General features: G+C 51.4%; 1 protein-coding gene across 2 annotated transcripts in view; it reads left to right on the top strand.

Annotated features, from left to right (window-relative positions):
- Nucleotides 1-14,664, top strand: part of TAF11 (TATA-box binding protein associated factor 11) — a 338,944-nt gene that overhangs the window by 44,311 nt on the left and 279,969 nt on the right. For both annotated transcript variants that reach the window (XM_086923217.1, XM_086923218.1), the window contains exon 3: nt 5,000-5,223. In XM_086923217.1, the coding sequence (XP_086779343.1) occupies nt 5,000-5,223 (224 nt within the window). The remainder of the gene's footprint in view (nt 1-4,999; nt 5,224-14,664) is intronic.

The raw sequence follows: 14,664 nt of genomic DNA, 5'->3' as shown, positions 1-14,664 counted from the left end.
AGGCGCGTTAATCCACCCTGCTAGCTACCCGAGGGTGTACTTGTGACCCGCAGGTTGCACACACAGCTTAGCAGCAGGCGCATTGACGCAGTGAGTTACCTCTTCAGCCCGCTGGTTTAGCGCCGCAAGGGTCACCCGAGAAGCAGCGCGAGGCGCGCCTCTCCCAGGATATCCCTTTGCACCTCATCACACTAATTGCGGACACGTGCCGGCCTGCGCGTTTGTTCGCAGGTGCTTGGTGCAGGCGCGTCCTCGCGCCCCGGCTTCCCGCTCAATCTTTCATGGGCGCGCGGGCTCGGGTTACCCGGCACGCGCTCCATTGACATCCCCGCGCGCGGCGATTACAGATCACGACAACATTTCCAATTACCAGCGGGCCGCGTTTCACTGCAGCTCCGCCCAGCGCGGCGCAGATGATTGGGTTACAACGAATTCAGAGATGTAAGACCCTACAGCGCCCCGGTTAAGATTCCCCCCCGGGATATCCGAGCCAGGGACAGCTCGGTGGGTCAAGGCTGCTGCGGCGGAGTCCAGGGTACCCCGGGAGCAGCCGCTTCCAGGTCTCAATCCGTGGGTCACAGCTGCAGGATCCAAACCAGTCAGCTCGGCGGGTTAAAGCACCTGCTGCGGTGACCTGCATGCAATGTACACAGGTTCAGTGCAAAATAGGACATTGTTATGACAACCTTCCTGCAGCAATGTGTGTAACTGACAAGCTACAAAAAAATCCTTCTGCCCTCATATGTCTCAATATTGCTATGCCACGGGCTACTATGCTTGTCAGGCCGTCACCATGACTGTTTAAATTCCCTACTGCAGTACTCACTGGCACTGGCAGCACAGCCTGTAACACGCCGTCGTTGGTGAATCTCTGCTGGTTTAACCCAACCAGATAACTCAGCAGGTTATTGATCCTGTTATCGAGTTCCATGCATCGTAACAGGAAGGCCATCTACTTAACGAGATAGCTCGGTTGGCTAATGCCCCTGCAGCGGAGTCCGCGTGTGTGCAAGCGATGGAGACCGCGTGTTCAGAATTTCCAACCCTGGTTTTATTGATATATATGGCTCTGAATGTAACCCTGGCTCCACGGGTCGCAAATTAAAAATGAATCTTGCAGTGGGCAAGAAAGTTGCTACGGAGGTTTGCCTGCGTGTTGCAGATTACAGCCCCAGGAAGATATCTCAGTGGGTAATGTGGATGTTGCGGAGATGTCCGTAAAACTGCAGGACACGTGTTTGAATCACGGTTAGGTTGAAAACTGCTTGGCGCCTACTGAGGAGAGTCTGTGTGACTAATGAGTCACAGGTTCGAATCTCGGTCTCTTCCCCCCCCCTCCCATATGCTGGTAATATAGCTCGGGCTGAGATTTGTGTAACATTCAGTAGTCTGCAGGTTTGATCACAGAGGGGTGGATCAAACACTCGCCCTTGCAACTTCTTTCAAATTATTATAAGTTTGGTAGCAATAACATGTTACTTATATCTCCTCACAGCACACGCGACGACAGTAAGCACCACACAAGCGCCGTGTTATTTTTCAGCGGGTCAACAATGCATCAGCGTTTTCTCTGGAATGCAGTAAATACAATATTTTTCATCAGCACATGTACCCGGTATTAATTAAGCAATGGCAAAAAGATTTAGGTCTGAGGGGAGGGGTTTGAGCCTGTATGCTTCAAAATTTTAACAGACCCGGCCAGTAGGTGCTTTAACCCACAGAGGTATCTCAATTTGAATCAAACATGTGTCTTGTAAATTGCAGTGTTCAAAGACTCACTTGACAGCTACTCAAACTAATTAGCCAGCTCACTGGGATGGGTCCTTGCTCCTGTACATTAAACACAAGTCTCGGCAGCAAGCGCATTATCCCTCCGGGCTATACGATCAGTGTAAATAGCAATAAAGATGGACTTTCCTAACTGGTGACTTTATCTAAAATGCGAAACAAACAAAATAGCCAGACAGATTTGTTTTTTAGATTTTGATCCCACCCAGCCGATCAGTTCTGGAGGGTCATCTATTTTATTTTAGTATTTTTAGAAAAAACATTTAACCATTTGATTTGTATATGTCATCAAACAGACAGTCAACGAACAGTGAAAAAATACATACAGACAAGTGAAATGTGCATAAATGTACAAGTGCTCAAAATCTATATAATCAATACTATCAGTTCATACAGGCAACACCAAAAAACAATTAATCAAATACCTAACAATAAATTCACATTAGGAACCAGTCCTTTATATTAGGCACAAGAAGACAGGCGGACACCCAGTTCAAAAGCACTGCCTGCCTGTCTTACTTAACCAGGGATAGGGAAGTGAATTGTAGGGTTGCAAAACTAGGGATGACACTTTATAGATTTAAACGGCCCTAGTGGCACCCTTCTTCTTTTTCCCAGGCTTAGGGTCAACGCGTTTCGAACCACAATGTTAGTATGGGTTCTCCTCAGGACACGGACTGGATGGAGCCGAAACTGGGCATGACAGATGAATGTCACTCATGTATCGCTGCAGTGATGTAGATGGCCTCACGCGTCCCGAAGGTTCTTAATATCAAGGTGCGTCACTTATACAATTAATTGGAGACTCTGCTCTCTTCACTCGCGGGCGGCGTTTGGCAAACACCGCCCGCAAGTGAAGAGAGCAGATCGCCTACCTTACATAGCAAGTTTATGCCGTAAATCGCCGAAGAACTAAGAAGCACTTGAATGTGCATTGAAGATTCCCGAGCCACGGCGCAGGCCGCTCCAAACAAAGTAGGCTCCTGCTGGAATCCGCCCACGAACAACGTCTCCAATTGATTGCATAAGTGACGCACCTTGATACTAAGAACCCCGGTTCGCGTGAGGCCATCTACAGCACTGCAGCGATACATGAGTGACAGTTATCTGTCATGCCCAGTTTCGGCTCCATCCAGTCTGTGTCCTGAGGAGAACCCATACTAACATTGTGGTTCGAAACGCGTTGACCCTAAGCCTGGGAAAAAGAAGAAGGGTGCCACTAGGGCCGTTTAAATCTATAAAGTGTCATCCCTAGTTTTGCAACCCTACAATTCACTTCCCTATCCCTGGTTTAGTAAGACAGGCAGGCAGTGCTTTTGAACTGGGTGTCCGCCTGTCTTCTTGTGCCTAATATAAAGGACTGGTTCCTAATGTGAATTTATTGTTAGGTATTTGATTAATTGTTTTTTGGTGTTGCCTGTATGAACTGATAGTATTGATTATATAGATTTTGAGCACTTATATAGCACTTGTACATTTATGCACATTTCACTTGTCTGTGTGTATTTTTTCACTGTTCATTGACTGTCTGTTTGATGACATATACAAATCAAATGGTTAAATGTTTTTTCTAAAAATACTAAAATAAAATAGATGACCCTCCAGAACTGATCGGCTGGGTGGGATCAAAAATCTAAAAAACAAATCTGTCTGGCTATTTTGTTTGTTGCGCATATTTGAGTAGTCCAAGCCAGTTCAGACACAGGACCCAAACCTTTCTCCTTGCCCTGACTTTATCAACAAGGCACAACAACGGCACAATAACTCCTCGGCGAGAGGGAGGGTGTGGGGGTGGGACTTAAAAAAAGACAAGGAACCTCCCCCGAAGCGCGTTGTGACGGGGAAAGAGTGATTGACAACCAATCTCTTCCAATGGCTAGCCTCCCTTTATGGAGCTAGCCAATGGAAGAGCGAGGCGGGACAACGCCCCATACTGTAGGATCAAAAGATTTCGCCTGTGCGAGCACTGCTGCGCAGTGCTACGGCCAGGCGAAACCTAATAAATGGGTGGGGCGGAGAAGAGTGACATGAGCGTTCCGGAGGGCTGAGCTTAATGTCAGGCCTTACCAGCAGTGGGGGGTTGGGGGGGGGGGGGGGTGAGTGACGTCGAACGCTGAGAATGGGGGCGGAGCGAGCCCACGCACAGTTTTGCATTGCAGTCCGGGAAAAGTTGTGGTTCAGGACTTCGTTGATCAGGATTTATCGTTGTTTGGACTTCGTTGTTCAGGTGAGTCGTTAATAATACTTCGTTTTTTAGGATGTTTCCCGCTGGTCTGAAGGCAGTTGCTGCCCTGACAGGCCCAACAATGTTTACAGCATTTCCACAAGCCACATGGGCCAAAAGTACACACTACTTGTAGTGGTTCCTACTGTGGATCTGAGGCGATGAGACTAGGAACCCCCCTGTCAGATGAGTCGATCGTAGCTCCGCAGCTAGGGCCAAAATAAGTCAGGATACCTGATTTCTTACAATTGGGCACTCAGGGCAGAGGAGCACACTGGTATACCGTTTAACCATCTTGGTGATGACCGTAGCACAATGGTATGACCATAATACCTACCTGTTGCATTTTTTGCGTTTCTTTGCGTCCTTCCATTTTTTTTTTCCATACAATTTTGATGGAGACCTTGCCCCTGGCTTTAGACACTGTGTTAGGTTTGGTTGCACTCTTTGTGAGGACAAACCAGCTTTTAAAGCACACGGGCTAATCAAATAGTTTACTGCTTTTTATTTTATTTTATTAGTTTTTGTTCAGAGAAAAACCTATGATTCATTCAAAAGAAAAATGGGGAGGGTGTTTAGAGTACTACTTGAGTTAATCAATTACAGTAGCTGAACTTTAGTCTTTCCATTACATCATTGTTCAGGTTTTGTGTAACATAAAGCCGTAAGGGTTAGACAGAATACCTCTTGCCCTTAAACTCTGAAAACATGGTTCATTCTGTACTGTTTAAAAGTAGAACACTTGTGGTATTTCTTTTCCTATTTACATTTCCTTTGCCCATCTCTCTGTACAGAGATGACCTAATTTTATTTTGCCATTTCTAAAACTGACTATTTCGCCAGTAAGCTCCAAACAACCTTTTCTCTGGTCCTGAAATCTTGCATCATTTAGCCGTTCCTGCCTGTGCATTTCCTTATCCTAGTGTATCACTCCAATCATTTCTGTTGACAGAATATGGGTGTAGCCTTGATATTTGTTCCTTGTAGGTGAAGCCACTGTTGTCATCTGAAGCTCCGCCCTCTCATGTCACATCGTCAGAAGACGTGGTTCCGTCTACCTCCACATCCGCAGCAGCTGACACCTCAGTTGAAGGTGAAGAAAGGGATGACTCATCGGATAAGCATCCCGATGCAAAGAAGATAAAGCTGGAGATAAAAGAGAAGAAAGAGCGAAAGCAGAAAGTGGACGAAGATGAGATCCAGAAGATGCAGTAAGTGCCTTTTCTCCTCCGAGCTGTGTCTTTCCACCACCCTTTTCTCTTCCAGCATGCTGACTTAGCTAATTGGGACATTAGTCCACTTGCAATAGGAATAGACAGTCCAGTTTAAGTTAATGGGTAAAAAGATCATATATTTCTGCAGCAATTTGTCTTGAATGCTTTAGTTATATTTTCAGCAGCTTTATTTTATTTTACTTTTCAACTGTTTTATTATTTTTTATTCTTGACAAGTTTAAAAATGTTTCTTAATGATCTGTAACATCAGCAGTAGATGTTTTGATTACCTGTTTGTTTTTCTTCCATTATTAAAATCTATTACCAAATACACAAACCTGAATTACATTAAATGTCGCAGTAAATTCTGGATTGGAAAAAAGTGGCTACTAAGAGTACAATAGTAGTTCCATTTGTATCCAGCAGCGTGACATTTCCTATTGTGTTCATGCTTGACACACAATTTTGTGCAGATGCAGTCCAGATCAGTCCACGTCTGACTGTATTTCAGCACTGCTGCCATGTGATAAAGAGTAGTGTAACGGATTAATTAAACTATCCCATCCCTCCCTCCCCGCCCCAACTTCGTCTGGCTCTACCCACATCAACTTATTTAGCACCTTGAGAACCTTATGGGTAAGTAGTGCGTTTTATAAATGCTATGATTGATTGATTTGTCAGAGTGCTCTGCTAGCTGCTGCCCTTTGCACTCAAACATTTCAAAGTATATACTATGCGTGTTAGGCCTGCAGGACTTGTGGATCAGTAATAGTGTACGCTAAAAGAGGGCCTGGACGTTAAAGCTTCCATTAGTCCTGTGTTAAGGGACTGGTGGCGGTGCCAGGGCCTTGAACGCTTCCAGTACGCTATCCCAGTCCAGAGAGAATCTTTTTGCGCAGTCTCCTGGCGGATAGCAGCACTCTCTGCGCCACCCCACCAACTCTCCGTGCCAGCCATAGAGCGGTAGGGGTGTAACCGCCTTCCACCGCATTGTGATGGAGCGTTTGGCCAGAAGTAGTGCTAAATCTATAAAGCAAAGCTGTACCTTCAGTGTTTTAGGGCGTCGGATCAGCTCTAGTAAGTAGACTGCCTGCGTGTCCAGGACAGGGATCCCAGCCGTAGATTTGACCAAGACAACCACTTCAGTCCAGTAAGGTCCAAGCACAGGGTACTGCTAGAGCATGTGTAATAAATCCGCTTCTTCTAGCTTACATATGGGTCAGCAATGTTGTGTGGCTGGGAATATGCATTTCAGCCGGTGTGGAGTGAGATATGCCCTGTGTAAGACCATATATTGAATACATTTAAATTTGGCATTGCAAGGGATTTCTTGAGGTATTCTAAGATCATGCTCCAGTCTCTATCCGTCAGGTCTGTACCAAAGTCTGTGGACCATTTGTTGCACAAGTCCGTCAATGGGATTCTAGTGTGGGTTATAATACCTTTGTATAGCCACTTAGTGAGATGACGGCTCTCTTCCATCAAGTAGGTCATGAAGACCATTTCATGCAGAGGGGGTTCCTTCTTGTGTGGGGCCCAGTGTTTCTTTACATATCGTAGGACTACAGCGTGTGTGAGGTATAATGCGTCTGAGACTCCATGACGTCTGACAAAGTTACCATGGTCCATAAGTGTACCCTCGTCAAACAGAGCACCCACTGTGGTGACACCGCCCTCCGTCCAGGGGAGATGTCGCCATTTAGGGAGTAAGCCAGTATGGGTAGGGATGCCGATGAGTGGTGTGGTGTCAGAGTAAGGAAGGCAGCTATGCGTGTAATGTGTGGATTATTCCAGTATGTAAGCGCCGTGCGCAGGAGTGTCGGGGCATCGGTCGGTACCCTAGCCATCGGTAGGAATAGTGTGTGCAGCCTCCCTCGGTCTATGTCAGCAGGAGTATAATCTATTTCATGCAGGTTACGCCCTGCCAGCACGAAAGCCACTGCAGTTGGCTCGCGTAGCAGTAGGCACGAAAATCTGGGGCACCCAGTCCACCCTTGTCTGTGTCCAATTGCAGCTTGGCCTCTCCCACTCTGTTGGCCGCTGCTCCAAATCAAGTCAGAGAGTATAGTGTTCAGTGAGTTGAGAAGCGGGGTTGGAATCACTACTGGTAAGTTAGTAAAAAAATATAATAAACATGGTAGGACTACCATTTTTGAAATCGCCACTCGTCCCATCACCGAGGTGGGGAAGACCAGAACGTGACCTGCGATCGAAGGTATCTGATACCCTTACCCAGGTTATCCTCTATGAGATCCGGTGCAGTTCTGTACACTTGTATGCCTAGGTACTTGAACGTGTGTGTAGCAACTGTTAAGAAGTGGGGGCCGAACTGAATCGCCTCTGGATGTTCTCCGTGGTGAAAAAAAAAGACCAAGGACTTACTTTTGTTTATGCTAAGGCTTGAGAGCCGTTCAAAGGAGGTGAAGATATCCGGGATAGGTATGAGATCTATGGTCAGTTCATTGGTGTACAAAATTATATCCTCTGCATATGCAGAAATTGCATGTGTAGCCTGCCCTAAATGTATTCTTGTTTGCGCGGCTGATAGTCGCACCTTACGTGCCAACGGCTCCAGGGCCACTACGAACAACAATGGGGACAAGGGGCAGCCCTGGCGGGTGCCTTTCCCAATCGGGTACTCCCGTGAGATGTGGCACCCAGTGCGAGCCCTCGCAGTGGGGTCTGTAAACCGCAGTTTAACTCACTTCAGATTGTCCGGAGGTATTCCAAATCTCTCAAGTTTCTGAAACATGTAGTCCCATCTGAGCTTGTCGAATGCCTGCCTCAGATCCAGAGTGATGCATCCTGTGTTACCTCTTTTCTGGGGGATGGTCGCCATAATGTTGTACAGTCTCCTAATGTTAAGTGAAGTCATACGCGCCGGCACAAACTCGCACTGGTCTGGGTGAATTAACCCATGCAGATATGGGATTAGGCGACTGGAAAGGACTCTGCTCAGTATTTTGTATTCAGTTGTGATTAGGGACAGGGGTCTATAGCCTGATAGGCCTGCAGCCGAGCGGGCCGGTATGGGAAGGAACACTACTAGCGCCTACCAAATGGTGGGGGCAGTGTTCCTTTGTCTATCACAGAGTTATATAGGTGCTCTTGCTGCGGTGCCAGGGAGTCTGAGAATGTAGCAAAGAATTTGGCCGGGAGGCCATCAAGGCCCGGGGCCTTGTTCCGAGGTAGGCCCCTGAAGGCCTCCTTGATTTCTGCCCTTGTGATGGGGCCAGAGAGGTTATCCTGTGCCGATTTGGTCAGTTGAGGGAATGGTACATCAGTTAGAAAAGCGTCAAGGGCCTCTTCCCCCAGCGGGGGGGGGGGGGCATTGGTATAGGGCCTGACAATATTCGCAGAAGGCTTCATTTATGCAATGTTGCATGTCCACTGTATCCCCGGTTATAGTAGTTATCTCGTGTATTGGGGTATATGGGGGGGGGGTCTTCCCAAATTATGCGCGCCAGTAGCGGGCCGGCTTTGGCGTGCTTCGCGAGTGTGTAGGCTGTGTAGTCTATGTGTCTGAGTGTTTCTAGTAGCTCAGCCTGCTTTATTCAGGTGTCCTGCAAGAGTGCTCCCTGGGATCATTTGCTGTGTCCTGTTCGAGGCTTTTCATGGAATACTCGACTTCTCTATGGTTGTTGTGCCTTTACTGTCTCACCCCCACTGTGGTGCTGATGGCTATCCCCCTGACCACCGTCTTGAATGCATCCCACTCGACCTGTGGTGTGGAGGCAGTTCCCGTGTTTTCTACATAGTAGTGGTTGATGCCCACAGCCAAAGCCTCCCGGAAGACGGGTTTCCCCCTCGTCGTCAAAGTTGCGTTTGGGGCTGGCAGGTGTCCGGGCGCACAGCGGCAGTGAATGAATTGGGAATGTCCTCAAAGCCTCCCGCCTTGGGCCCACCACAATCCCGCGCAGAGCAGCAATGTCATACCCAGCCAACACTGCGTCCCGGGTGCCACACGGGTGGGGAAGAGCCAGGCAGGGGGTTACAGTTCCGCCTCACATGTCCCCACAGGGAGGCAGTGCGTCACTGCAGTAGTGTTTTAAGATCAAGCCCCCTCGGGCTGCTCTTCACACACACCATCCAATCCTGTAATGGGGTCCCCCACGGTGTACTCCGCCTTACCATGGCAGGGAGGGCAGACTTGGATCCAAGAATTGTTCAAATGGGGCAGGCATCGCGAAGCACCTGGACAGATCTACTCACAGTTACAGGGGTAGTGCATTAGGCCCGGGTCAGTGCCCATCTGCAATCCTCATTCGTACTATACAGGCCCCTAGTCCAACAGCAGCGGATCATCCAGTTCAAGTTGTTTCTGGGGCAACAGCGGTACGGGGTATCTCTATTATAAGTCTCACCTCATCAGTGTCCAACTCCTGCTTGGCCCACGGTGTCTCGTCGGTCGCTGGGCTGGAGGACAGCAGCGGTAGGCAAGTCCTGCAACGCAGCCACACCGCTTGCACCGGCGGCACCTAACGTGGCCCGCAGCTACGCCCACATTAACCATTTCACTTAAGCGTTGCAGCCAACTGCGGCACTCAACAGTATGGCCAGAGCTGGCTCCACAGCGGGCCAGCTGTCGACACTGCACAAAACACTGCGGCGCTGCAGCGATGTGTATGAGGGGGGCACCAGGGACAGCCTTCGGCCGCCCCTTCAGAGTCCAGGCCCTGTCCGCAGTCGACACCAGCCATTATAGCGGGAGAGCGTGAGCAACAGAGGCGTCGGACACCACATGACTCGCACACATCATCACCAACTCTCCGGTACGGCGGGGCCATGGGTATTCGGCATCCTTGAGCATGGGGCTGCCTTCCCAGCACTGACGTCGGCTCTCCAGGGATGGCAGGCAGAGTTCACCCGGCTGGTAGTGTGGGCCTCTGATGGCTCTCTTGTACCTCCAGGCCAGCGAGGAGGCAGCCAGGCTGCCCGACAGGGCAGCGCCCTGCGCGGGACTCCAGCAGCCGCCGAACGCAGGTCCACGCGCCGCTTCGTCCAAACCTCCTCGGTACCCTCCACCTCCCCCCTTGGTCGCGGGGGTCTAGGCGGTGGACAGCCGTGCAGTGCTATTCTGACCCCGGTCTCAGCGTACACAATAGCTCTGGCGCCACTCACGCTGCTCCTCCACGGCAGGCCGCCGATCCTGCGGCCTACACACAGCCCCCGCCTCAGCGTCGAGCGGGCAGAGTCCACGGGTCCCGGCAGCGAATTTGGTGGTGAGTGCCCCTCGGCATGCAATAGTGCACTCAGCAGGGGATCTGATGGCCGGTGTGTTCCGAATCCGCTAGGATTATGGTAGGATTACACAGATCCGGGCGCAGAGCTCGCTCACTGTGCATCCGCCATGCCTGGCAGTTGGCCATGCCCCACATCAGCAGTAGATGTTAACGATGAGTTCTGAGAATATACTCAGTGGTGGGCTGCTGATGAGCGAACCAGTGAAAAGACTGGCACAACTGCTAAGTAACCAATATGTGGCCTTGCTGATTGCAATATACTCTGATTTTTTTTTTTTTTTAAATATATTTTTATTGCAGGAATCAGTAAATTATTACAAAGTGGGCCAGCATTATAAGTTCAATCAAAATTAGTAGGATACATCCTATCGTCCCTCCACAGGATGGTCCATTACACAGCCATTCAGCCCATAACCCAAGGGTCGGGCGACGATTACCAGTGGGGACTCAACAGGGAGTCGAAGCTGGTCCGGATGATCTACTATCCGTCATCTGCTTTTCTAAATCATCCTACAAAAAGGGGCAAAAGAAACCCCCCCCCCCCCAAAACACTATAAACCAAACAGAACCCCCCCTAACCCCGCCATCAGTGTACGGTAACAGCCGCAACAGGATCTATGAGAGGACCCCCGGGGAAAGCAACAGACATGTAAAGAGCAATCATCTATCGGGACTCAGGGCGAGCTGCATCCTCACTTCCGGAATCGCTGGGAGCGCAATAATCCCTGAGGGCCTGCACTAATGTCTCCCACTCTAGCGCTGCCTCCTGCGCCTTCTCGTTGTGTTGTCTCCTAGCTAACTGGTACCGCAGCGTACTTTCCCCTGCCGCCCATTTTAAGAGTTCGCTGTGCCATCGGGCCCCCGTTGGACCAACCCGTGCCTTCCAGTTCCTTGTCACCTCCCGCTTAGCAAGGAGAAGCCCCAGATCGATGAATTTACTAGTGATTTTATTTTTGGGGGTATGCGGAAACCAGTGCAGGAGGCCCACTGCCGCATCGACCGATAAGGACCTCCCCGTTACCTCCTTCAGGGTATCCCCCACTTCTAGCCAATAGGAGGACAGCCCCGGGCAAGACCACAACATGTGGAGGAGGTCCGCATCAGGCGCATGGCACCTGGGGCAGTCCGCAGAGTCCGTGGCAAAATATTGTCGGATCTTCGCCGGGGTCAAGTATGCCCTGTGGAGTACGTAGTAGTGGACCAGCTGAAAGCGGGCGTGGCGCGTGCCCTTCCAGGCCCGCCTCATGAGTTGGGACCAGGTCGTCTCCGGGATCTCCTTCCCTATGTCCTCCTCCCAACGGGTTCTTAAGGTAGTGAGGGGGGCCAACCCCTCATTGAGCAGTCTGCCGTATAGGCAAGTAACCGCTTTAACCGTTCCCGCGGACATCATGACATATTGGCACACCGGAGAAGTAGGAGATTCCTCCTGCCCGTGCTTCCAATGCGCCTGAATCGCTCGGACCAGGGCCGTGTGCAAGAGAAAATCGCCGCGAGGAACTTCGAAGCGATCAATGAGCTCCTGAAAGGGCAATAGCGCCCCGTCCTCGTAAAGATCACCCACCAACTGTAGACCCGCGTCCTCCCAGTCCGCTAATCGTGACCAATCACCGCCATGAGGCAGGGCCGTCAGCATGCCCAGAGGCATTTCGGGTGCATACGGTATCCGCAACTGGCCCCGAGCGTGGGCTTGGTTCCAGCATAATCGAATAGTCCTCTCTTCGAGCGTCAGGTCCCGCAAGGCCAAACGTTGTCGCAGCGCTATGAAGGAGAGAACGTGTCTAGCCATCCCTGTGCCCCTCCTGTCCTCTGGGCCTCGGAATTCTCTGGCGACCTCCTGGGTAAAAGTCTGCAGCTGCGCTGCCAAGTAATACTTTTCAAAGTCCGGCACCGCGAGCCCACCCTCAGCTTTCGGTCTTGTCAGGGTCTTGAGGGCCACTCTCCGGCGGCCCGATCCCCAGAGGAATCCCACCATCATTGACCGTAACAGTCGAAATGTGGCTGGCGGGAACCAAATCGGCAGCGCCCGGAAATAATACAGCAGGCGGGGGAGCGCCACCATTTTGAGCAGAGCGATCCGTCCCGCTACCGAGAGCGGTAGAGTAGCCCAGAAGTCCATGCTACCACGCAGCGCGCGAGTGCTGCGAGCTATGTTCCCATCCAGAAGGTCAGACGGTTCATGGTAGACGTACACCCCCTGGTACTTAAAGCAGTCAGGTTCCCATCTAATCTCTCTGCTGATATCGGGGCTGGGTGTACCCTTGCAAACCGGGAAAAGACAGGTCTTAGCCCAATTCACCCGGAGGCCCGAGACCTCCCCAAATGCCGTGAGCGCCGACGCAGCCCCATTCAAGGCAGTAACCGGGTCCTCAAGGAAGAGCAACAGGTCATCGGCGTACAGCGAAACATAATGTGGGCCGGAAGGTGTCCATAAACCATTATAGTGGGCCCCCGACCGGAGCAGCAGCGCCAGTGGCTCCACCGCTAACGCAAAGAGAAGCGGGGATAATGAACAACCCTGCCTCGTGCCCCTCTCCACCGGGTATTGCGAGGAGATCAGCGGGCCTGCCCGTACCCTGGCCGACGCCGAGGCATACAGTACCGTGGTCCATTTAACGAAACCCTCACCGAGGCCGAACCGCAGTAATACAGTGCGCAGGTAGTCCCATTCCAGGCTGTCAAAAGCCTTCTCCAAATCTACCGAGAGGACTACCGGGCATGGGGCGTCCACGAGCGGTTCTCCCAGCAAGCGGAACAGCCTACGGATGTTCATGGTCGTGTTCCGCTTGGGGATGAATCCGGCCTGGTCCTCGTGTATCAGAGAACTCATGTGACCTAGCAATCTTGATGCTAAGATGCTGCTCAGTATCTTATAATCGACCGTCAGCATTGATAAAGGACGGTAGGACGCCGGATCGGACGAGTCCCTTCCCGGTTTGAGGAGGGGAACCACTAAGGCCTCGCACATCGAGCCGGGGAGCCGGCCAAGCCGCTTCGCCTCTCTGTAAACTATCAGCAACCTCGGTGCCAGGAGATCAGCATAGGCGGCATAAAATTCAACCGGAAGGCCGTCTAGTCCCGGGGTCTTATTCCTCGCCATCTTTTTAATGGCGCTGCGAATTTCCCCCAGTTCAATATCTGAGCCCAGGGCTTTCGCTACGTCAGGCTCCACCAGTGGGAGCTCTAGGGGTCGCAGGTAGTCATCGATCAGGTCGGGGTCTCTGGCAGAGCGACTGCAGTACAAGCATTCATAGTAGCGCAGGTAACAACTCAGAATCTCAGGCTGAGTGTGCACTTCGGCCCCTTCTGCCGTACGCATGGATGTCGTTAGAGAGGTCTGGCGCGTGGGATTAGCTAGCCACGCCAGCAATGCGCTCGACCTGTCCCCCTCCGCGAGCGACCTAACGGTATAGGCCTTATAGTCGAAACAGCGCAGCCGTTCGACCTCCGCCGCTACCGCCTCCTTCGCTGCTGCCGTGCGTTCCTGAAGTTCAGGACGCCCGGGGCGGCGAAGTTCCAACTCACGGAGTTTCCGATCGGCCACAGCCAAATCATCAAGGATGATCCGCCTCATGCCCACCTTCTTAGAGATGCAGAAGCCCCTGACCACCACCTTAAAGGCGTCCCATTCCAGCGCCCTCGATCCCGCAGTGCCCCCATTGGACGCGAAGTATTCCGAGATCTTATCCTCTAGGTCCGCTTTGAAGACTATGTCCTCCAAGATTTCGGGACGCATTTTCCAGGTGGGTACCGCAGGCACCCCAGGAAACCAGCGAAGGTCCAGCAGGAGAGGGTTATGATCTGAGATGGTCCTGGTCAGATATTCAGATCGAACCGCTGCTGAAACCAATTCTGCCGAGCCCAGAAACCCGTCCAGTCGGACGTGTAACTCATGCAGGCCTGAGAAGTTGGAGTAGTCCCTAGTGTCGGGGTGCTGTGCCCTCCAGACATCCGTCAGACCCCAGTGCGTCTGCCATTCCTTCCGACCTTTAGCCACACGGCGAACCGGAGAGTCAGGGAGGGGGGGTGCGAGCGGTCAGCCTCCACATCCACTATTGAATTGAATTCCCCGCCAAGCAGGAGGGGCCCGGAGAAGAAGTGGGCCAACGAGCCCGATAACCTGGAAAGGAAGGCAAGCTGGTCCACATTAGGCGCATAGACACAGCAAACGTTTAGGTCCCTCCCCCCCCAGTGTGCC

Source organism: Lissotriton vulgaris, chromosome 5 (genome assembly GCF_964263255.1).
Source record: "Lissotriton vulgaris chromosome 5, aLisVul1.2, whole genome shotgun sequence".
Lineage (NCBI taxonomy): Eukaryota > Metazoa > Chordata > Amphibia > Caudata > Salamandridae > Lissotriton > Lissotriton vulgaris.
This window is presented reverse-complemented; position numbering and strand designations above follow the sequence as displayed.